This window comes from Chrysemys picta, chromosome 24 (genome assembly GCF_011386835.1).
Source record: "Chrysemys picta bellii isolate R12L10 chromosome 24, ASM1138683v2, whole genome shotgun sequence".
Lineage (NCBI taxonomy): Eukaryota > Metazoa > Chordata > Testudines > Emydidae > Chrysemys > Chrysemys picta.
In genome coordinates, this window is record NC_088814.1 from 3043768 (window position 1) to 3066327 (window position 22560).

Below are 22560 nucleotides of genomic sequence, written 5' to 3' on the forward strand. Positions count from 1 at the left end.
ATTAACACTGTTAATTCTAACAAACTGAAGCAGAAATTCAAAAAATTAACAGCCACAATAGTTTTTATTTACAACGGAACTTTTTTTTTTTATAAGATATTTACAAGACGACCGATTTTACACATTAGAAATGGTATCAAAAGTATGCATTACAGACAACTATGTGTCAAATGGCCATAAAACAAGGCTGAAGAATACAGACAAGCTTTAATTTTTTTGTAAGATTTTATTTTTACACTAGCTTAAACTTGGTTAAAGAAAGCAAGGTTTGAACGGTTCTATTAGGGAATTGCAGGGTCTTCCATTGCAGATTGAATTTCACAGTGTTGTACCCCATATTGGGAGAAATAAGACTATTTTTCCACACTAACACTCACTGAAAATTTAACTTTGTACTTCCCTACTCCCGGCCGGCCCACCCACCCGCCCACCCCCATCTGTAGCTGATGACTGCTGGATAGATGTATATTAAAGAGGATCATTTATAAAACCTGTCTGCCTTTCTGGATGAAGCATGAAGAAGAGTTTAAAAACCGGCTTTGCACTGGGAGCTAGGGCCAGTGGGACTTTAGTCTGAGGTCAGGCAGCTACCAGCAGATACCTCTCAGAGCTGGCTGTCACTGGGACTCAAAAGTGTTCTGACCCCTGAAAAGCCACTAACGCAGGGTATAACCAGAATGCTAAACCCGCTCGATGCAGACCTGAAAGAGACAACATCAAGGAAAGAAACAAGGCTCAAGCTAATATTTGCCCATTTAACATTTTGGCTCCTAATTGCACAGAAATCCATTAAGGACACACGCTATCATGCGAAAGCAGGACACCCAAGAACAGCCTTATTTAAAAAAAAAAAATGCAGTGCACAGCCCTAATTATGCAGTTTATGTGGTACCAGGGCCCATGCTTCTAGAGATTCTCCCTTTTATGTGGGTTTCAGACCCTCTTCCAAACACCCTTATTGTAGGAACCCACTGCTGTGTCGCGAGAATCAGCCTCTCTTCCAAATTGCATAAGAATACACCCCAGCTCTCGGGGAAAAGAAAAAAAAAACACCACGTTTTGTATTTGTGCATTACTATTAATAGCTGTTTGAACCAAAGCAAGGAGAGAAGATTGTAGTCTTGTCTAAGGCCAGCAAACTCAAAAGGAACAATCAGAGGGGATCATTTCTTCCCTGGCCCACTAACATCTTCGGAAATGAAGTTAGCTCCTCCCTCCAACCGCACACCTGTCAGTGGTAGGACAATAACTGTGGAGCAATCAGACAGGCAAGCATTGTGAACAAGAGTAACAGGCCTCTCTTTAGAGACCAAACATTCCTGCTTTGACTCCAGTCCATGGTGAAGCCCGAAAGGCGATTGAGAATGTGTCGTCCGAATTAAACAAAAACACACAACTCAGCTCAAGACTTCAGTACTAGTCACACCGATAGCAGAGCATTTGGCATCACCCATTCGTGTAGTACAGCAACGAAGGCTAGTTTCGTAAAGGAAGCAAAGTACTAGAGCTAAAGCATAGGTACCATTCTAATTTTCTCTAGCCAATCCAAGCGTTTTACAAGATACATGAGTTGCCAGCCAGTGCTGTCCTTAAACATTTAAATAAAAATGAACCACAATTGTGCGTCTCGAATTCTGTTTTCACAAACAAAAAGGTTTAAAAAACCCTTCACCCCCATCTATCTAGAACATGGCTTAGCTGCTGGCAGACAGTCTCATCTGCAGAAGCATTTTCACACTGGTATTCGAGGGCAGTCTCGCTACAGAATATGCGCAGCTAACCGATTTCTGACACAGGTAACTAACCGGGTGCGTCTTGCGGCGACAATGGGATGCAGTGCGCAATCCAGCCGCACTCGGTGAGACACGTCATGGTCAGAACCGTCTGCCAGCCTCTCAGGGTATTCATGAAGTTAGTTTCACCCGTTTATTAAAAAAAAACAAAAACACAATCCTATCTAGCACAACACAGGCACTGTATTGGAAGCCTGACCTGTCAGGCAAGAGGAAGTCGCAGCCAAATCTACTATCCTCTTAGATGGGTTCTTTTCATCACAGAGTTTCAAAGTGACAGTGTGACAAGCTTGGCCTAACTCTGCCTGCTGGTCCCATCTGCGAGTTCTCGCTGCTGAACGTCTTTCTAAGAAAATAAACATCAGCTTCAGAAGGGGGACGGGCACCACACACTGAGCCAACACACAGGCATCACCCATGGGGACTCGCAGATGGGACAGGTCGCAAGGCAGGCCTGTTTTTAGGCTTCCCAACCTCCACAAGGCCTCTTATGAAGTGTAGTGGCCACAGCAGCTGATGAAGCTCAGGCAGAGAGCAAAAGGGGTCTCTTAGCTTCCAGCCCTGCTGTTCCAGCATAAAGCTTGAGAACTTGCTGATAAGGAAAGCGGGAGGGGGGAGGGAGAAATAAATAAACCACAGTTAATCAGCCAGGTAAAGAGTTTTTGTGAAAAACAGGAAAAATACAGAGGCATGGAGAAAAACATCAGTGAATAAGAATATCCACGAGGATAAAGATTCATGGGACCGAATAACAAACAGTTCCTCGCCGCCCGTTGCCAATGGCACGCTACGCCCATCGCAACGCTACCCGCGCAGCTACTTTCTGCATGTTCGGTGAGGCGTCTGCTTCTTCTGCATCTCCAGCCGACAGCGGCTTCGTTCGTCCAGCCACGGCAGCTCAAAGTTCCTGTCAAACAGGGAAAAAGGCCTTGATCCAGGATGAAAACACCCAGTTCAGAACAGAGGGAGGTTTATTTTGAATGAGACGCTGTAGCTGAATTACTGCCCGCACCCCCCAAACAATATTGGATAATTAATCATAATTAGAGTTTATTTATTGTAATCTTTGCATCAGTCGATTTCAAAACACTTTACAAAGGGAAGCCTAGAGAAGTGCAGTGATTTGCCCAAGGTCACCCAGCCATTGGACTAGACCCTAGGTCTTCCGAGTCCTCGCCCAGTGCTCCACCCTTCAGGGCCACTGCCTTCCTCATCAGATGAGGGTGCAAATCCGTACAGGACCAGCCTTCAGCATGACGACCAAAGCGCCTGCCCGCCTATTGTTATTCCCTATGGAAGTATTGCAGGCCTGCGATGGGCGTCCTGCTCCCATACGGTGCTGGATTCTGCACTGTTGATTCTAAAGCCTCCGAGTGGGGTGGGAGCAGTCTTGTAAGGCCTGGGAATCAGAGCAACTGTTTCTACAAGACTTCCTTCGGGCCCCTCTCCTCCAGCACGCACGGCTATCCTCTGTCCGGGTAGCTGGGAATTGACAGCATCCTCCACATTTAATGCTGCACTAGGCCAGCCACTGGGGCGAGTTCTGTGCTGATCTGGCCACACACAGCACAGTAGTCAAGGACTGACAGCACGTTGCCTACAGACCTTTACCACTGGGCTGTCACTTTGCTTCCCACTCCACCTAAGCTGAGTACACATCCAATCAGTGTAACTGAGCTACTGCCCCTCCTGCATGACCCTTTCAGGGCTGTTTAGAGACTAGCCCGGTGGCTGTGTGGGTTCTACTAAATGCCACTTCCAAAAGCATGGTCCAGCTTCCTTGCTGGATTCACTTTAGAGGAGCCCTGTCTGAAACTTGCAAGCGAGAAATACTTACTGTGGAGTTAGTTTTGGTAACGGTCGGCCAAATGCTACAACAGGCAAGTAGGGGGTAATCAGCAAGCTTTCAACTATCAGGAGAAAAACACAACGGAAGAACGTTACTCAGCCGCACAGCTTATTGGTACGCATGGCTAGGTTAAAGCTACAGACCGGCTGATTTAGAGCAAGTGCTCCCCACCCCCTTCCCCCAAACCTGTCTGATAAGGAACTCACCATCATCTGGCTCAGGGAAAAATGAGGTAACTTCAGGCTCAGATTCCTGGATTCCTTTCTTTTTATACATTCTGAGCTGCAGTCGCTGTAGAATTCTTTGTTCCCTGATCCTCTGAATATCCCACCTGGAAAAACGTAAAACAAGCCCCAGACAGTTAAAAATCCTTATTCAGTAAACAATACTTGGTACTTCTTTGAGCTCCTTGGATGGATGGCCGTAGAGCACTTCCCTAATGTCCACTGATTAGGCCTCGTGACTAGGTATCTGCTCCATCTGCAGCCACCATCATTATTCTAAGGCTGAGATAACGGAGAACACATGCACAACGAGTGGCATGCAAGGGCTTCTCCTCCTGGAAGTTTTTCCTGTTCTCAGATCCATGCAAGTTTCCTGCTGACGGATGCTGGTGCATGAACAGGAGATGGCCAAGCTGGCTTCTGAGTACAATGCAGGGAAGAATCCTAGAATATCAGGGTTGGAAAGGACCTCAGGGCCAATCCCCAGACAGATTTTTACCCCAGTTCCCTAAGTGGCCCCCTCAAGGATTGAGCTCACAACCCTGGGTTTAGCAGGCCAATGCTCAAACCACTGAGCTATCCCTTCCCCCCCCCCCAATATACTGGCTGGGGAGATGCACTAGATGACCTCTTGGGTCTAGTCCACCTCTAATATTTATGATCCCACATTGCTTATGATTGTCCTTACAAACACAGAGTTCACAGATGGAAAGGCCAGGAGGGACCATTCTGATCTAGCCAAACAGGCCAGAATATTTCACCCAGCAGTTCCTGCATTAAGCTCAATAACTTGTGGTTCCACAAGAGCATCTTTGAGAAAGACACCCCGTCTTGATTGAGACTCCAAGTGTTCGAAAATGTAACAACATCCCTGGAAAGCTGCTCTGATGGTTCAATTACCCCCTCTGGGAATGAGTTGCAGGTTTTTCAGTTTGAATTTTGTTTTTAACTTCAAATTCCAACCACTGGATCTAGCTTTGCCTCTGCCTGCTAGGCTAAAGACCCCTCGGAGATGAGAGAAGGTGTGGAAGTTACCTGAAGACCACATTCAAGTCTCATCTCTCAACCACCTCTTTGATAAGCTAAATAGACCAAATTCCACACGTCTCTCATCGTTAGGCACGTCTGCCAGCCCCCAGGTCACTCTTGGGCTCTTCCCTGAGCCCTACAGTGACTGAACAGAGGAGGTGGGGAGTTTAATAGAAGAGAAACACACTAAGAAGTAGAACAAAAAGCTCCTGCTCCACAAACTTCTAATGCCCGGCATCCTTCCTCTTCTCCTGTCGGAGCACGTCTGACTCCAACTCATTTTAGAGAAGCCCTGGAGCGCCAGAGGCCACAAAAGCCCCTACTGCAATATTCGGGGGGGAGAATTTTTGCTCTTACCTTTTCCTTCTCTTCTCATCCAGCTCCAGCTTCGCGTGCCTTTTGGCAAATACACTGTCGTCTAGATTCTGGGAAGATAAGAGCAGATGTTAGCCCTCTCCTCCCCCACAACAGGCATGTGCTTGTTCATTCACCTGCTGCAATCCACTTTCCCTGCAACAAAGGGAAGAGCTGCAGAGTGACTGTAATTGCAACACAAACAGCCACAGGACGGTACAAATCCAAATTCTGCGGTGAGTCACCTCTCAGCGGCCACACCCAGTTGTAAAACTACAGCAATTATTTACTCAAACAGTTTAATAATAGTCAAGAGTTTCCAAGGTTTTACCATGATTTAATATCAGCTCGGCAAGGAGGACTGCTCATGCAAAGGTAGGAGATTCCTGGCCCAGCCAGGAAAACTAGTATCTCCCTATTGATCAAACTGTACTAATGGCCTCACAGACACAAGCTGGAAGTTTGAGCTTTAAAACAGACCATGGATCAATGGTAAAATGGGTATTTTTGTTACATCTATAAGTTGTACACATGCAGGCTCACAGCGATTTATTCTCTTTGGTCTCCTTCACCAAAACCATGAATTGACTATGTACCTCCAAGAGATCTGAAGGATTTGAGTCTCTCAGGGGCTCCACAGCATGGTCCCTCCATGAAGGAACTGTGGAAGGAAACAAGAGTTAACATGGGTCAGTGTTTTCACAGGCCAGAAGGGACCTAATATATAACACAGGGCACAGAATTTCATCCAGTCACCACACTACTCTCCCAGAGCTGGGAACAGAACCCAGGAATCCTGATTCCCAGTTCCCTGCTGAAACCACTAGAAAACACGGCCCTTCGTTCTGCACAGATGCTTCTGTACAAAAAGAGCAACTCACCATCAGTCAATCTGCTAAAAATGGAAACTCTGCTCCCTTACCGCGAGGAAATGTTTAATTCGATCATAGCCTGTAATATATGTACTCATCATTTGCAAGCTTGATTTATGTAGCCTGCTCTGAGCAGAACATGTCAGATCCCCAGTGATCCAGGAACTGGGAACAAAGTTCACCTTTAAGAGAAACCAAACAATTGTATTCTAAAGAAGGGATCAGTTTGGTACAACACACATGCTTAGACTAGAGAGTTTCAAACATAATTTAGTGCCAGATCTGTTCCTTTTTTACATGCTAACCCCAAGCACCATAAATCCGTGTGGGGAGAAAACCCGTCAACAGAACAGCGCTCGTTTTAAAGCAGTCGCTGTTTAAAAGGATCAGAGAGGAGCGGTGTTTAGACAGAAGGAAAGAATTGGGGCTAGATGTTCAGCTGGCCTCAACCCAGCCTTCCATGTCATGCATGCACATTTATTAGGGTTTGTGTTTTCCACATCCAAGTGCGAAACCAGGTGCACGTGCAAACAGAGAGGCCTCTCTAAGTATTGCTGCTTACTCTTTAAGGGCCATTGCGTGGAGACTCCTTTCTCTTTACATATCAGGGTTATTTTATCATCAAAGCAGCTAGTTGTTGCTAGGGAACCGGGGGAAGAAAGAAAATGGGGGAAGTGGATTTTCAGCTTGTTTGCCTGACGAGTATTTACGCTGTGACCCATTCTATCCCTGATGCAAAATCAGGAACTTGCCCTCTCCCAAGACACCCCCAATCTTTGCCACTTTGCCAGGAGAGCTTTCAAACAGATCTCAACCCTGGGATCATGAAGTAGTTCCACAAAGCTAACCCAGTTTTTGGCTGTTAGACACTCAACAAGATTTAGAGGCAGGAGAACATAGGAAAAACGTAGGCCTCACATTAATCCCTTCTCCTTACAAATCCCCTCACTGGTCCGTTGTCCTGATTTTCACAAGTGGCAGAATTCTGTGAAATTCACCACCACCACAGCACAACCAAGAGACAATTTCTCAGCGACGAACAGCAAGCTGCTTCCCAATTTCACAGAAACGGGCGTGGAAGTGGCCATGTAAACAAAGAGGCTTAAAAGGCAGCTCCGTGAACTGGCCTTGTTCAAATCATCTCTGCCTTGTAGGTCAGTGCACGTCAGCCCCCAGGCCTGCCTCAGCACAGGGCGAGTTCAAAGCATGGATGGTCAACTTGTGCTTCCTGACTTCTGTGCACTGAAATCAGATCCTCAAGGTCACTTCACACTAGCTGGTGTCTGGTTATTTCTTGTTTCAGGACAGGGAGGGGAGATGCCACACAAGTTTGGCACACTTGACCAGCAGCTACTGCCAATGCCAACAGTAGACTAGACTTAGATTTGCTCTCTAATCCAGCTTGTGCGAATGTCTGGTCTGGCCGCAGGCCACCTTACCCTCCAACAGGCAAGAGACAGGTTCCCGAGACAGGATGTGAATTTTGAAGTGATGGGAAGGCAGAGAGCAGTTGGGGGGTGGCAGAGTCAAGGTAAAATACATTAGAAAACACCCCTCCCCCTCAAGTCATGGGACAAGAGCAGCTGCCTGCTCACAAGCATTGCCTGTCCACACACCTCGCTGGGCAGCAGACCCCACTGCTCCCGGACCTCCTCTAGACAACGGCTCTGAGGAGAGTTGTATGTATATTGCCTGCAAAGCGCAAAGCAGGCTGGGATTGTGGGATCTTAGTGAGCAGCAGACAGAACACTTCTGTGCAGCTGCAGAAGATGGCTGGAAACTAAAGGAAGGGGGATCAGCGAGCAGGGGGCCCAAGGGAGTTCACTTTGTCACCCTGACTGGTTTCTGTACCAGGGATCGTGTGGGTCACCAAGAGATTCCTTCTGCCTGCCCAGCCATGAGGCAGCAACTCGATGTGTCGACTGTGACAGCATGGCCTGGTGCGTGCTCGTGAGGGCAAGGAAGAAGGGAGTTCACCTTGCAGTCAGAGGCGTGGGTTGCACTGGCCATTCCTCCTATAAACATCCTACTGTGAGCCCTCGTGTAGACAGGGCTCTTACAGCTGCTGGCTTTTGTTGCCATTGCATTGGGCAGCGCTGCTCAGAGAAGGCCTAGGAAACATGGCGATTAAGATGCCAGCAGCTATCAGTGCCTGGTGCCCACCAGCATTCCTGCTGGAGCCGAACACGTGGCAGTAATGGGGGAAGCTTTTAGAAAAAAATCCCAGCGTAGACAAGGCCAGAGTGAAGGCCCCTTTACGTAACTGTCACATTAGAGGTCTCAGAGCTGAAGAGTGTTTGTTTTTTTTAAGTGAAAAGAAAACCAGGGACAATCTACATCCCGAGATACACTTGGCCTTCACAGGATCACGTAAGCACTATGCAAAACACAGACAGAGCCACTCTTGGGTTTACAGAAACCAACTGTGGCTTTAGATCTCCTTCCACAGCTGCTAGTGTGTTACTAGCAAAACCCTCCAGCAACCAGGGAATGACAGAGCACTGCTTTCGGGCAATTCCACCTATTTTCACGTTTGCCGAGCATCTGTTCAGTAGGAGGGTAACACTTCAGGTGGCAAGCACGTGTGTCAGACTGACCACTACGCAGCTACGAGCAAGTTTTGTATCGCTTACTTGCTACAGTCTCCTCCTTCTTTGGAGAGGGTTCTCGTAACGGCAATGGTGACGGGGGAGGTTGATGCCAACGACACAAGTACATTTCGGTGGTTGAAAGGTACGGCAGATCTTCTGTCTCGCTGGGGAAACTTTTATCCCTGGGGTGGGCACTGGGACTTTTCAATGGGGTGGATGGTTTTAAGGGAGTGTCCACTAGCGATCTGGCTTTTTCTGGAGTCTCTTGACTCCTCAGTTCACGTTTGCAAACAGTTTCGGATAAAGAGCTACTCGGCTCCTCTTTCACCGGAGAGTGTTTCAGAGTTTTACTCTTGACTTTTGAAAATTCGGCCACCAGCTTTTTAACTGGAGTTTTCCTCTCTGCACTTCCGAATGCCGACTTCCTGTTAAAGAAGGGAGAGAGTTTAGCAGCATATTTGGCTAGCCTATCGCAAGAGCAGCCTACTCATTTTCCCAGGGTCTGTATTTTTATTGTGTGTGCCATAAAGCTAATGCTAGTTGTCCCGTAACCATAGATTTACATTAAATGTATGTCCCTTTGCAGAGATCGGGCAGCAGAGTTTGTAAGAGAGGCAACCGAAGGCTGAGGGGTTTTATTTCCAGAAGACTGGTGTATTGTGCTCCCTGAGGCTACGCAAGCTGTAACCTTCCAATGGTAGCCCCTTACAGACTGTGTTGCAATACAGCAATCCAGATTCCAGAGACATGGATAACTGGGAAAGAGCTGCGAAGTGCCTGCTACCCGCACATTGCCAGACATGGGTTAAAGGGACACTCCCAACTGTTGAGAAGGTCACTGATCTATTTTATGAGACAGCACCCTTAAAAAACAAAAAAAGTATGTCTTAAAAAGAAATGTGCGGGGTTTCCCTATTCCCTTGATAACTAGAGGGGTCCACCCAAAAGACCCTTCAAGAGCAACATCAAACAAATGCCTCCTCCCCACCCACTTCCCAGACACACCTGCCTGCTCCCTCATTAGGTTCAGCTTTGCTGTTATAGCAAACACCCTCTCGCAGGGCCTGGAGAAGAGCATACTTGTGAGCTTCCCCCGATCAATGCATGAGTGATGAGAGACAGTGTGGTCTAGTGGCTAAGACCCTGGACTGGGAGCCGGGAGACCTGGAGTCTAGTCCAGGCTCTGCCACTGGAATGCTGCACATCCTTGGGCAAGTCACGTCACCTCTGTGCCTCAGTTTCCCCTCCTTACCTTAGGCACTCAGATACTGTGAACACAGTCTAAAAACGCAGACATACTAGACTAGAATGTGCTCATATTAGTGCATGAGACAAGTGAAATGGACCATTAAGAACAGAGTTAAACTGTCAAATGCACAAATTAACAAGTTGGGGGAGAGGAGAACAAGAACAGTTTGAGAGAGAAGAAAATCGGATTTTCAAGGTGCCAGTGTCCTCTTAAAAAAGGAAGGGCATTTTGGGACATAAATGTGAACTTGGGAGCAATAAGTGACCCAAAAAAAAACATTGCCACGCAAAGTTACAAACTTCTTGGACAAAAAATGGGCAAACCCATTTGGTAAAGGAGGCAAATTCACTCCTTGTCATCTCCTCGGGATGGAAGAATGCCTTTTATTTCAAGCTAACATTACTCAGATAACTCAAAGGAGCAAATCCACAAGTGGGCTGTCCTAAGTTATCCCTGACTTACGAAATCCAGGCATTCTTTGTTCTGCATCTAATATGGACGGTACTTGCTGTTTGGTATTTGAACATGTATGTTAACACCTAGCTCTTCTTTAGTGCTTTTCAGCAGTAGATCTTACAGCACACTTTAGAAAGGAGGTTGGGATCATTATCCCCATTTTACAGATGGGGAAACTGAGGCACAGAGCAGAGACACGACTTGCCCAAGGTCACCCAACAGGCCAGTGTCTTATTTGTCAGGCTTCTTGGTATCTGCCAGTCAAACCCTTACATGAAAAGCTGACAGGAGTTAAGTGTAGGAGAAATAGCATTAAAGCTGACCGCTACAATGAGCTTTTATACAAGTGATGTGACTGACAGCAGATGGGTCTACACACACTCACAGGCCCCACTGATGCGTGGCAAGCCCTTATGAAGAATAAGGTGGTGAAGGGGTCCTGTACCTTTTATGTCCCTTTCCATTTCTTCCATATGAGAAGTGTTTCGGAGGCAGGGGCTGGGACGTGTCCAAGAGATCCTGCTGGCATTCAATCTGTAGTTTCTCAGACGCTTCGGATTCAGCCTTCTCTTCGGTTTCATACCCTTGAAAAATCCTGTGTTTCTCTCTCTCATTATCCTTCTTTACCAGCTGCATCCTCCTTTCCATGCGCTCAATCCGAGCTAGGAGCTGAAAGAGGAACAAAGGCCAACACTTATGCTTTAGCCGGCATTCTTTCATCAGAAAAGAATTGCACCAAGTCCAGTTTGATTTAAACAAATAAAGACACCCTAACTTATTTTCTTCACACCACACCTGTTCTGGTATTTGTGCCTGGCTGTCCACCACCTCTGAGCTATAATTACAATCTTTCTCCAAATTGTACAGACAACAAGACATCACAGAGAGGAAGAAGTTCCAAAGAGACTTTATTTCAGTACTGTCATTTGTCTCAGGCTGTACTCCCATGGTTTTCTCAACGCAGGTTTCAAGGAAAATGATCAGTACGAACTTCACCTCTAGAAGCTGGGAAGATGGCTATGGAGTGATCAGATGAATTAGAAATGCTCAAGACACATTTCTGATCCTGATTATAAAGTTGGAAATCCTGAGGCCACACCTCTCACTTTAGAGTGAAAATTACAGCCTCAGGTTGATTTAATATTTCAGACTCACTAAGGCACAGCACAATTTTAAATAATTCAACTCCCCTCCCAAAGTTACAGAGGGGAGAAATCAGGGACAGCTACATGGGGAGAAGGGCAAAAGGAACAGGGTTGTAATAAGAGACCTTTACAAATAAGAAAGTGTTTAGAAGTAAAATTTTCAGAAGCACCTAAGTAACTCTAGAGCCTCAATTCTATTGATTTTCAATGGGACTTAGGCACTTTTACAAATTGTTACGTGTTCCGTTTATCCACAAGAAATCTGGACATCACAGCTCCAAAACCACCACATTTTTGCATTCAAAACTCCATAAAATATTCACTTGTAATTTGACTTATTGCTTCCCCTCGTTCCCCAACCAACTCCATCGGACGATCCCAGAAGGGAACAAAGGTCTACAAATCGTTCCAACTGACAGATATGGCGCAAACTTTGAGAGCACCCAAAACTGCACATCACCTCCACATTCAACTAGGCCATGTAATTGGGTCTGAAGAATATCAATTTAAAATAGATTTAAAAAAAAAAGACAAGAAAGAGGCTTACCAAAGCCTCTGATTAAAATGCAGTAGGGATTTATAATTCAGACAGATCTGTAATTGTGTAGGGATTTATAATTCAGACAGATCTGTAATTGGAACGCAATGCATTCCAGAGATCCACCTCTTCATCCAGGTGCTTTTAAAAAGCACATGTTAAGTGAGAGACACACAAGCTACAGTGACTTTCAGTAGGTCCTGCAGTCCCAAATCAGGCTGGGGGCGTGTGTACACGTGTGAGAGAGAGAGAACGCCACCTTTAACCTTCACACAGTCCCACAGAATTGAATCATATGGCCACAATGCACCAAGAAAATGAATTGTAAGGTTTCCCCCCTTCAAGATTTTAATCAGCTTCATTACAAGAGAGAAAACAAATTCAGTGGTGTCCTTAATTCAACCCCTGCTTTGCCTAGGTACTGCAGTTAGGGGACGTAGCCTCCAGAATTGATTATGCATCTGCAGACAGCAGAAGAGACCAGAGGGTCAGAGAGAACTAACTCAAATGTGCTTGTCTCTCTGTTTGACTCACAGGCTTATCACACATGGCTTGTGTGTTCTATTTCCTTGATTTTTTTAAACCCTCACAGGAGAATCCCACGTGTCAAAACTCCCATCACACCCTTTGACTGCAGTACAGCAGCTGCTACCTCCATGTTGGTTCACTTTACTCAGCTCAACACCAGGAGATGTTTTGACAGTGCCTTGCATCTCAGATCCTATCCCACCTTGCAGTCAGCATATGCCAGTAAAATACTGCCTGCTGGCTCATGCCATTCCTTTGGAAAGCAAGGAAAATAATCCCCCACATACTGGATGTGCAGCCCTTTGAAGATTTTTGCAAAAAACCAAACCAGAACACCCTTCCTGTAGGGGGACAATTATAGGATGGGGAAGAAATTTATTTTTAGGTTGCTGCAGGCATGCAGATTATGGACAGGATAGTGAGGCCAATAGACTCTGTGACATTTTAAGGGAATGGAGGACTATTTATGGGTTTGCACTGAGAACTCTGCACCAAATCGGATAGTTTTAAATAACTCCTGCTTGCAGGGAAAAAGCTAACAAATATTCATTTGGTTCTGCTCTAGTGGGGCTTTCCAAATCTATTCCCCTGTGCCCCATGAATATCTCCAGGAGATCTTAGTGTGGGGGGGGGGGGAGGGAAGGGGGCCACCACTGCTTCACAATTAACCTTCCCCCTCAGACGTGCATCTGACTAAGGGGCAAACCCTGCATTAGTACAGCTCTGCAAGTGGGCCAGGCTTCCATGCGCCTATCAGCAAAGCAGGTCAGCAGTATCCTAGTCTGGACACTGGCCAGGTTGTTTCTGTACATTGCCTCAGTACGTGTGAAACATTTAAAGGAGGAGGAGGAACTGAGGCTGGTCTCATTATAGCACAAGGGGGTGGAGAGTGGGAGGCTCCCTGGAGAGGAGCGAAGAGGAGGGAAAGAATTTGCTCTGGGAAGGGGGGAGTGTGTTATCCATTTGTAGTAATTAAAACGGCAGCAATTAAAGGGCCCGCTGTGCTCTCCTGCCCTGCCACCCAGATGGCTCGCTGCAGCCCTGTTTTACTTCTGCTACCTCCATTCTCCTCCATGCCAAGCATATGTAACAGCTCCAGGCCGGGCCCCTTTAATTTAACCCTTCACAAACTATATCGCTCCAGCCTTAACCCGATCATAATCCCTGATGGGCTCCTTTAAATTAACCCTTTCCTTGCCCTATCCTGGCCTTTTCTAATCTCAGTCCTATGGCAACCGGACCCCAGCCCTTTAACCCTTACCACAGTCCCAGAGGCACGTTAACCCTTTGGTTGCCATGCCCCTCCCCCCACTCATTGACAGTTACTATCCCCTTGAGTGTCCTCGGCCCGGCCCGCTGCCCGTTAACCCTTTGGTGACAACGCCCCTCTTGTCCATTAACCCCTCAGGTGCCGTGTGCCCGCAGCCCCACCGCCCATTAACCCCTTGTCTCCTGCCCGCTGCTTTGCCTATTAACCCCTTCGTTACAGTGCGCCTCTTGCCCATTAACCCCTCGGGTGCCGTGTCCCTCCCCCATTAACCCCTTGTCTCCTGGCCCGCTCCCCTTTCCCATTAACCCCTCACGTACCGTGTCCCTCTCGGCCTTGAGCTCCTCGATCTCCTTCTCCTTGGCCTGCAGTTGCTGCTGCTGCTGCTCGATCAGGTCCAGCTGGAGCAGGAGGATCTGCTTGAGGCAGGCGGCCTGGTTCGAGGAGCCCCCGCCGGCCCCCATGGGGCTCTTCCGCACGCCGCCCTTCCACTTGCTCTCCGAGGCCGAGGCGGCCGCTGCGGGAGGCGGCTGGCCCGGCTCCGCGGTGGCCGAGGCCGGCGGGGCCGGAGCCGGGGGCGGCGCGCTGGCCGCGGCCGGGCAGCCCTTGTCCTTCGCCGCCACCTGGGAGGCGGTGTGTCCGGGCAGCACCGCCTGGTACTTGGGCCTGCTGCTGGCATCCCCCACGCCGGCCTGCTTGCTGCTGGCCGGGGGGCAGGGCAGGGGCACCAGGCCGCCCCAGCTCTCCTCCTGCTGCCCGGGCGCCCCGGCCGCCGCCGGCACGCTGCCCCCGCCGCCGCCGCTGCCCCCGCCGCGGCCCTTGTGTGCCCCCAGCGGGGGCGGCTCCTTGGGCTTGCGGGGCGGCTGGCGGTGGAGCGGGGCGGCCTCCCCGTGCGGCTCCTCCTCCGGGCCCGGCTCCAGCGCCAGCCCCGGCCTCTCGTAGTCCAGCCTGTCCGCGTTCAGCGCCGTGGCCGCGGCCGCCTTGAAGACGGTGGATCTCATGGTCATGGTGCGGCCTCAGCGCCGCTCCCGGCCCGGGCCAGCTGCGGGACGAGGCCCCCGCCGCTACCGCCCGGCGCCATGGGCAGGCGGCGACCAGGAGCGCGGGGCCGGGCGGACGGCGCTGTCCATGCGGCGGGGGAGCCGGGCTAGCGGGCGGCCTCCTGCGGGCTCATCCCCGCCCCAGGGCGCAGGCCCCGGCCAGGGGCTCCCCCGGGGAGGGGCGGACAGACGGAGCCTCCGCCGGGCTGGGGCGCCCCCTGCTGCGGGGGCGGATACGGCGGGTGGCCCGGCCCGGGTGGATCCCGGGTGTCCCCCCCCCCGGTGCCCCCCGCTGGGAAGGGCCGATCCCGGGTGTCGTCCCCCCCCGGATCCCCCGCTGGGAGGGGCCGATCCCGGGTGTCCCCCCCGGTGCCCCCCGCTGGGAGGGGCCGATCCCGGGGGTCCCCCCCCCGGTGCCCCCCGCTGGGAGGGGCCGGGTCCCGGGTGTCCCCCCCTGGGAGGGGCCGATCCCGGGTGTCCCCCCCCCCCCGGTGCCCCCCGCTGGGAGGGGCCGGGTCCCGGGGGTCCCCCCCCCCCTGGATCCCCCGCTGGGAGGGGCCGGGTCCCGGGTGCCCCCCCCCGGTGCCCCCCCGCTGGGAGGGGCCGATCCCGGGTGTCCCCCCCGGTGCCCCCCGCTGGGAGGGGCCGATCCCGGGTCCCCTGCTAGGGGAGGATAGTGGGTCTCCCGGGGCCCCCTTCTAGGACGGAGCTAGATCCCGCCCCCTCCCCGGGCTGGCTCCCCGGGCCCCCCCGGCTGGCTCCCCCTGCCGGCGGGCCGGGCCCCTCTCTCGGCCGGGCCGGCGGCTCCGTCTCTCAGCGGCCGCCGAGCGCCTCCATTTTCCCTCCGGCTCTCGGCGGCGCGCGGGGCCGCGGTGGGGGGGTGCGCGCGGGGCGGCCGCGAGTCTCGCTCCTCCGCCGGGCCCCCCGCTCCCGGCCCCGCCTTCGCCGCCCCCCGCGCGCTCGGTGCCGCCGCCGCCGCTCGGGCCCCGCTGCTCTTCGGTGCCTTTAAACCAGCCTCCCCCTGCTCTGCGCCCGGCGCATGCGCCGGCAACGGGGTGGGGGCGTGAGGAGCGGATGGGGAGAAAGTGAGGGGAAGGGGCAGGGGGTACATGGGAGCAGAGGGGAGGGGTATCTGGGGGAGGGGCAGAGAGGGGAGGGGTACATGGGGAGGGGCAGGAGATACATGGGAGGAGTAGATGGGGGAGGGGGCAGAGAGAGAGGAGGGGTACATGGGGAGGGGGCAGGAGGTACATGGGAGGAGAGGGGTACATGAGGGAGGGGAGGGGGCAGAGAGTACAGGGGGATAGCTACATGGGAGGGGGCAGGGGGTACATGGGAGGGGAGGGGAGGGGGCAGAGAGGGGAGGGGTACATGGGGAGGGGTATATGGGGAGGAGGCAGGAGGTACATGGGAGGAGAGGGGTACATGGGGGAGGGGGCAGAGAGTACAGGGGGAGAGGTACATGACAGAGTGGGGAAGGGGTAGAAGGTGCAGGGTGAGGGGGATGGGGGGTAAATGGGGGAGAGGAGGAGAGGGGAGGGGCTAAAGGAGCCAAGGGGTCGGCTGAGGGAGAAAAGAGCAGGGCAGTGCCCTACTTGGGGTGTGCTTGTCCTGGGCAAGGCTAAGGCCCCGTCCTTGGGGGGCGGGTAGGGAGGCTGGGCAGTGAGGTCTGATTTCCTGGGTGCTCTGGGCATAGCCCCTGGTTGGAGGGGGCAGAGCTCTGTGCCATGCAGGCAGAGCTCATGCTCTGCATTTCGTTCTGGTCGGTCGTGGGATCAGCCGCCACCCCCCTCCTCCGATTTTTGCTGTACTGTGGTAGAAGGGAGGGTTGCTGGTCAGGATGAAGACACAATGGATTCTTTATCAGAGTCTAGGCCAAGTTCATATGGGTCCCATGTAGGAAAAACGATCATTACCCGGTACAATGTTCTCTACCGAGTGATACAGGAATAAGGAGCCTCCAAAATATGTTTGTTGGTGGATAATACTCATAATTGTTTATAAGGTGCTTTCCCACTGCACAACGCGTACCGCGCCGTAGCCATCGCCAACCATTCCATTACCAGAAAATGCACAATATCAACAACACGAGCCACTCAAAGGCTGAAGCAAAGGGTTGTGCGTCTGGAATGTGTTCAGTGGGACAACGAGCTGGGGGCCTCAGAGCTGAGCAATCCAAAAAAAACCCAATACACACTGATAACATATCTTCTGCTGGGGCCTGTTCCCTCCGGGCTGGGCTGTCATTCCATTTCTTTAGATCCCATTTTCAAAGCACCTCAGAATGTGTTTTAGGTTGGGGGGGGGGTATAATTGGGAAATTGTCACACAGTCTAGGTTCCTGGTGCCATCTGGGCTGCCATCAGGTAACGTGAGGGCAGGGCCTAACTGTGAATTATGTCATACACAGGGGCATAAATCGGTAGGACTGAAAACCAGGGAGAGTTGAAGGCCCCGATCCTGCAATGATCTCTGCACTGATACCTATGGGACTCCATGTAGGCTTCCTTATGGCTTCCGGGGCCTTCTTCAGGGCCCCATCAGAGGGACTCCTAATTGGCCTAAAGGGTGGCAGTGCAAAGCACCCCGTTCCCCCGAGCTTACATGTATTGCTTCGGTAACTAGAGACCCCAGAGCACCAGCAATCAATACCTCAGGGTTCAACCCCCAGGGTCCAATCCCACATCCCAGGAGTGGCCTCCACGCCTTCCAGTGGTTCCATTGACTTTAACGGGGCCTTTGTGTCAGCAGAGTGGGCCAGATCAGGGTCACTAAGTGGAGAAAAATTCCTGGGTTCATTTTATACTGTCTTCAGGTGGCGGCTCAACCCACCTGCCCTGCAGCATGGGGGAGCCTTGTCACCCCACTGGGGGGTCTGTGTGGACTGTCCCCCGCATTCCTCTCTCTGCTCTTGTTGGGTTGATTTTTTCCCCCAGGTTCATCCCAGTTTCTTTATCTTACTGCTTTTTCCCCGCACGCCCGCTACCTGGCCGCCCATGAGCTCCTGCCCCTCCCCTGCGTTCGCTGCATTCTCCTCAGCTTTCCCCCCATTTCCTTTCCCTCCCACTGGTCATTTTCCAGTTCAAACCACCAGCCACAGCTATCTCCTCCCAACCGCCCAGCTCCAACCATCCTCTCCCAGTTCTAACTGCCACCCCCAACCTCCATGGAGCCATCTGAGCTTCTGGACCAGGGACCTTATCCAGCATGGCAGACTGGCTGGATCAGCACCCGGTGTCTGCCTGCCTGCAAGCTTGGGCCTTGCAAGGTATCTGCTGCGCCACTGTCTCTAATCCTGAAAGTACCAGGCTGCACGGGAAAGCCTAGTCAATTGCACCATCCTGTTGGCCCCGGGGGGGAAGGGGTGTGCATGTCTGTGTTGTTTTTGCCTCATTTCCTGCAGTGGTTTTCCTCCTGCTGAAAAAAAAAACAAACAACCCAAACACATTTGAAACAGAGAAGGCAAAGGCTGACAAGAGGAGCGCAAAGCGGCCCAAAGCGACGGCTGGTGGTAGGGAGGTGGCTGAAGTCGATGGGAGTTCCTCAGTGTCGATTTCCCACTGTTGGGCCTGCAGACTGGGCAGCGGGACAATCTCCGAAGGGCAGATTGCCATGGACTGAAACGTGGGCTGTTTTTGTGCTGGCCTGGGACCCAGGGGAAGAGGGGAAAGTGTCTCTTTCACTATTAAACAAGTATGATCAGAGCACAACAAATACCAGATTTACAGCAAATGTATAAAAAGGCCACAGCCTCTCAGAATCAATTGCTCCAGCTAGTGAGAGATTCAGCCCGAGCATAGAGCCAGGAGCCAGGACCCAGCTCTACGTCTGACTCACTATGAAGTCACTGCACTGCTACGTGCCTCAGTTTCCCCACATCTATACAATTCAATTAAATACTCATCTAACCCAGCGGGGGCAAGAGGCAGAGAGCGATTGTGCAGCTAAAGGCACCATCTAAGTACTGAGGATGGACAGGCCAGGCCAGGCCTGGACCCACACAGAGAGTTAATCTTTGGGGCCACCAATCCAGCCCCTTCCAGCTGCACTCACCTCCTGGCCTGACTACAACAAAGCAGTTGTCTCTTTGCAGCGAAAGGGCCGGATCCTGCTCTCTGATGGCCATGTAGTCTATGTAGCCCTGCCCAAACACAAAGTCAAAACCCTCCAGATTTACACGGGTGTGACTGAGATCAAAAGCAGCCCTGAGCCTGTCTGCCCTGAGCCCACAGGCCCCTCCCAGCAGTGTCCCCTCCCCGGCACCTCGTGACTTTGTTTTGTCTTTCCTGGCCCCTGGGAGGGCTCCCCAAGATGGCAGCGCCCTGCGGGGCCATGGGGACAGCAGCCCGCTCCAGCCCCCTCCTTCAAGGGTGACGCAAGAAACTCAGGGAGGAGAAAGAAAAAAAAACAAAACGTTCAAACCAATAGGCATCACAAGAGCCTAGCTGGATTTTCTCCCAAGCGTCTCAGACAAACAGAGCGTCTTAATTAGCCATGGATGGATTATGTAACAAGCGAAGACCGTGCCTGCCCTGGAGGAGAGAGATCTGCAGAGGCCACTGATCTCCTGCACTGCGCCTCCTCCCCCGACCGGCCCTGCCACCCTGGCATGGACCTCGAGCCAGGCACCAAACTGAACAGTCTGTGCCGAACGGCATCTTCACTGACCCACAGGACAGAACTTCTGTGCACAACTCGGCTGGGCCCCCGCACGTGATGCCCAGAAGCATGGCCCCCTCCCCAGCCGACTGGACGTTCCCCGGTGTAAGGGGAAAGGAGAATTTGGCCTGATCATGCTCCTGATGATTCTTGTACGTGAAGGGGGGCAGCTTCTTTGCATCCTCTCCCCCCAACAGAACACAGGCTGGGAGTCTTAGTCTGACTGTCATTTATTCATTGTATTACCGTAGTGTCCAGCAGCCCCCGTCATGAATCAGGACCCCAATGTGCAAACCCCAAATAGTCCCTCCCTCAAAGAGCAGGACTCACGCTCCCGGGAGCCGCACACCTACTTGACTCCCTGCAGCTGGAGGCCTGGTCAGCTTAAAACCAAGACAGGAGTAACTCAGGCATTGCTCACCCCTCGCTCCCAACCTTGACCAGGAGAGACCCTGCACCCCCAAGGGTTGGAGAAAAGTTCAGCCTCAACTCTGGGCCTCTCTGCTGAATGAATAGGACCAGGGAGGCGAACCCCGCTGAGCCCTGCCAAACTCGTTTCATGCAGGGCACTGAACACCCACACCCTGCCTCGCCTCGGGGGGAGCTGAGCGAGCAGCCCAGCGGGAAAAGGAGCCACCACCAGTTCTTTCTCCCCAGAGCCACCCAAGCTCCATAGGCATCAACCCCAGTCATAACGGGGGAAATTCCCTGCTTGTGCAAGCCACTGAAGTCAACAGTGACGCCAGCAGAGAATTTGGCCCGATCATAACAGTAACAAAGCCCTTTGCAGCCATCCATTCACCGCTAGCTTTACGTATACAGGCAGCACCAGAGAGACCATCCAGTTCCGGTGGCCGCACTTCCACGCAGAGGTGGACAAATTGCAAAGGGCTCAGAAAAGAGCTACGAGAATGATTCAGGTCGGGGGGACCGGCCTGATCGGGAGAGACTCCAGTTGTCGGGCTATTCAGTTGAGGCAAGAGACGGTTCAGAGGTGACCTGAGCGTGCTCTAGAAGAACCGACCTGGGGAAGAGAGTTCCTAGAGGGAAGGACTCTCTCATGGAGCAGACAAAGGCCGCCAGACTTCCAGCGGCTGGGAGCTAAAGCAAGATCAGAAATAAGGCACCCGTTTTTAATAGCGAGGGGAAGGAATCAGCCAGCAACGTGGTGGGGTTTCCACCTCTTGGAGTCATTGACTTGAGACTGGAGTCACGGGCCAGCCCAAACAAGATCCAGGCTTGCTGCAGCGATCTGGGGGGAAAGTTGCTGGCGTGGGCTATGCAGGAGGTCGGACGAGATGCTCAGAATGGGCCCGTCTGGCCTTACAAAGCAATTAATCTGTGAATCAGTTCCCACCGGCCCCTCTTACTGCAGGTAAATCCCATCCATAAGTGCCTAACAGCCAGAGGGTTTCCACGGAATAAGCCACTGGAAGCGCTTGGCAGGCAAACCGGGGTCAAAACTGCAGAGGTCCTGCCTGGGAACAACAGCCCAATCTCTGGAGATGTTCTGGGCAGCTAAGTAAAAGGACCTGATTCTCGGCAGCTAGTGAGATCGAGGCCCCATTGTGAGAGCGTCTCCGCCCCGCGGAGCTCACGGCCCACGTAGGTTAGGAGAAAGGAAGGACCATTCTTGCTATTTTGGGGCTGGGCTAGAGAAGTCCGGAGAGAGTCAGTGACTTGCCCAGCGATCAGGCAGGGTCAGGGAGAGCTAGGGGCTGGTTCCCCAACGCCCTGCACCAGGGCAAAGGGCTGTGAGACGCTACCAGGTCAGTCTGCAGGGCCATGGATGACGGGACGAGGTGCAGGGCGATGGGCCGTCAGGCTCCCTGGGTCCCAGCCCAGGGCTTTGCCGCAAGCCCGCCCTTCCAGTCCCTGGGAGCCGCAGGCACTCAGCATGTCCCAACCGCAGCCTCCCACCCTCTCAGCGGGGTCATCCATTCTGCAGGGGGAGGGGGGAAACTGAGGCATGGAGAGGCCAAGTGACTCACCCAAAGACACACCGGCCTGGTCCACCCGTAACAATTAGATCAACCCAGCTACATCGCCCGGGGCTGTGACCCATTTTGTGCCCCGAGCGCTGCAGAGAGGTCGACCTGACACACACACACACACACCCAAGGCAGACACGGCCAGGACGCCAGACGGATTCTCTTGTCGCCAGCTACCGCCTCAGAGAGGTGGATTAACTCGAGTGTCGGGTGCTGCGGGACGGGTCTGTGGTCCGGCGGGATCCCGGCAGCGCCCCGGCCGTGCCGTGGAGCGTGGACGGGGCCCGGGGAGCCAGCGGCAGAGCGGGGAATAGGGCCCCGGCTCCTGCTTGAACCCAGCTGAGGCCCCAGGGCTGGGGCGAGCCAGGCTAGTGAAGAGAGGGGCCCAAGGTCCCCTCGCAGGGGGCTCAGAGCCGTTCGCAGCCCAGATGCTGCTGCAGCCATCATCAGGCCCCGTCCCCCGCCTGCTCTCTGCACAGCTGGGCTGCAAATCAAGCCTCGAGCAGCAATTGCAATATTTGGCCGCTCGGTGTCTCCAGAGCTCAGCCGCAGCTGGGATGGGGCAGGCAGGTTGTGTGCGAAGAGCTGGCTGCATTCCCTTCCAGGGGCCCTGATCTTCCCCCTTGGGCTCCTTGATACCTGGGGGAGACGCCGACACCGCCTGGGGAAGCTCTTCCAGCCTCTTCGCACAGGCACCCGGTGCAGGATCAGGGCAGGGTGGGGGTGCAGGATCAGGGCAGGGTGGGGGGGCAGGACCCAGCCCGACGTGGGGGAGCACATTGCCCCACGGAGCTGGGATCCCTGCAAGGATCCCTTTAGCCTGGCTGGTAGCAGGTTAAACTTGTGTCCAAGGTGCCCTGGGACCCTGGGGGGGGCTTCCCGGACCTTGCAGTGAGACCCCCATTGCACTGGAGCCAGTGGGAGGCGCTCTCCAGCCCCGGCGACCCACGGATGTGCACAGCCCAGAGCGAGGGT

At 52.7% G+C, this 22560-nt stretch overlaps 1 protein-coding gene across 1 annotated transcript; it reads right to left on the bottom strand.

The window, feature by feature from the left end:
* Positions 1 to 45: 45 nt before the first annotated feature.
* On the bottom strand, positions 46 to 15042 carry MSL1 (MSL complex subunit 1). Its single transcript, XM_005294122.5, has 8 exons — positions 14216 to 15042; positions 10863 to 11086; positions 8755 to 9137; positions 5846 to 5910; positions 5253 to 5320; positions 3849 to 3973; positions 3631 to 3703; positions 46 to 2700 (listed from the first exon to the last, which is right to left on the bottom strand). Exons 1-8 carry the CDS (start codon positions 14900 to 14902, stop codon positions 2610 to 2612), a joined length of 1716 nt encoding a protein of 571 aa, XP_005294179.3. The 5' UTR covers positions 14903 to 15042; the 3' UTR covers positions 46 to 2609.
* Between the last annotated feature and the right edge of the window lie 7518 nt (positions 15043 to 22560).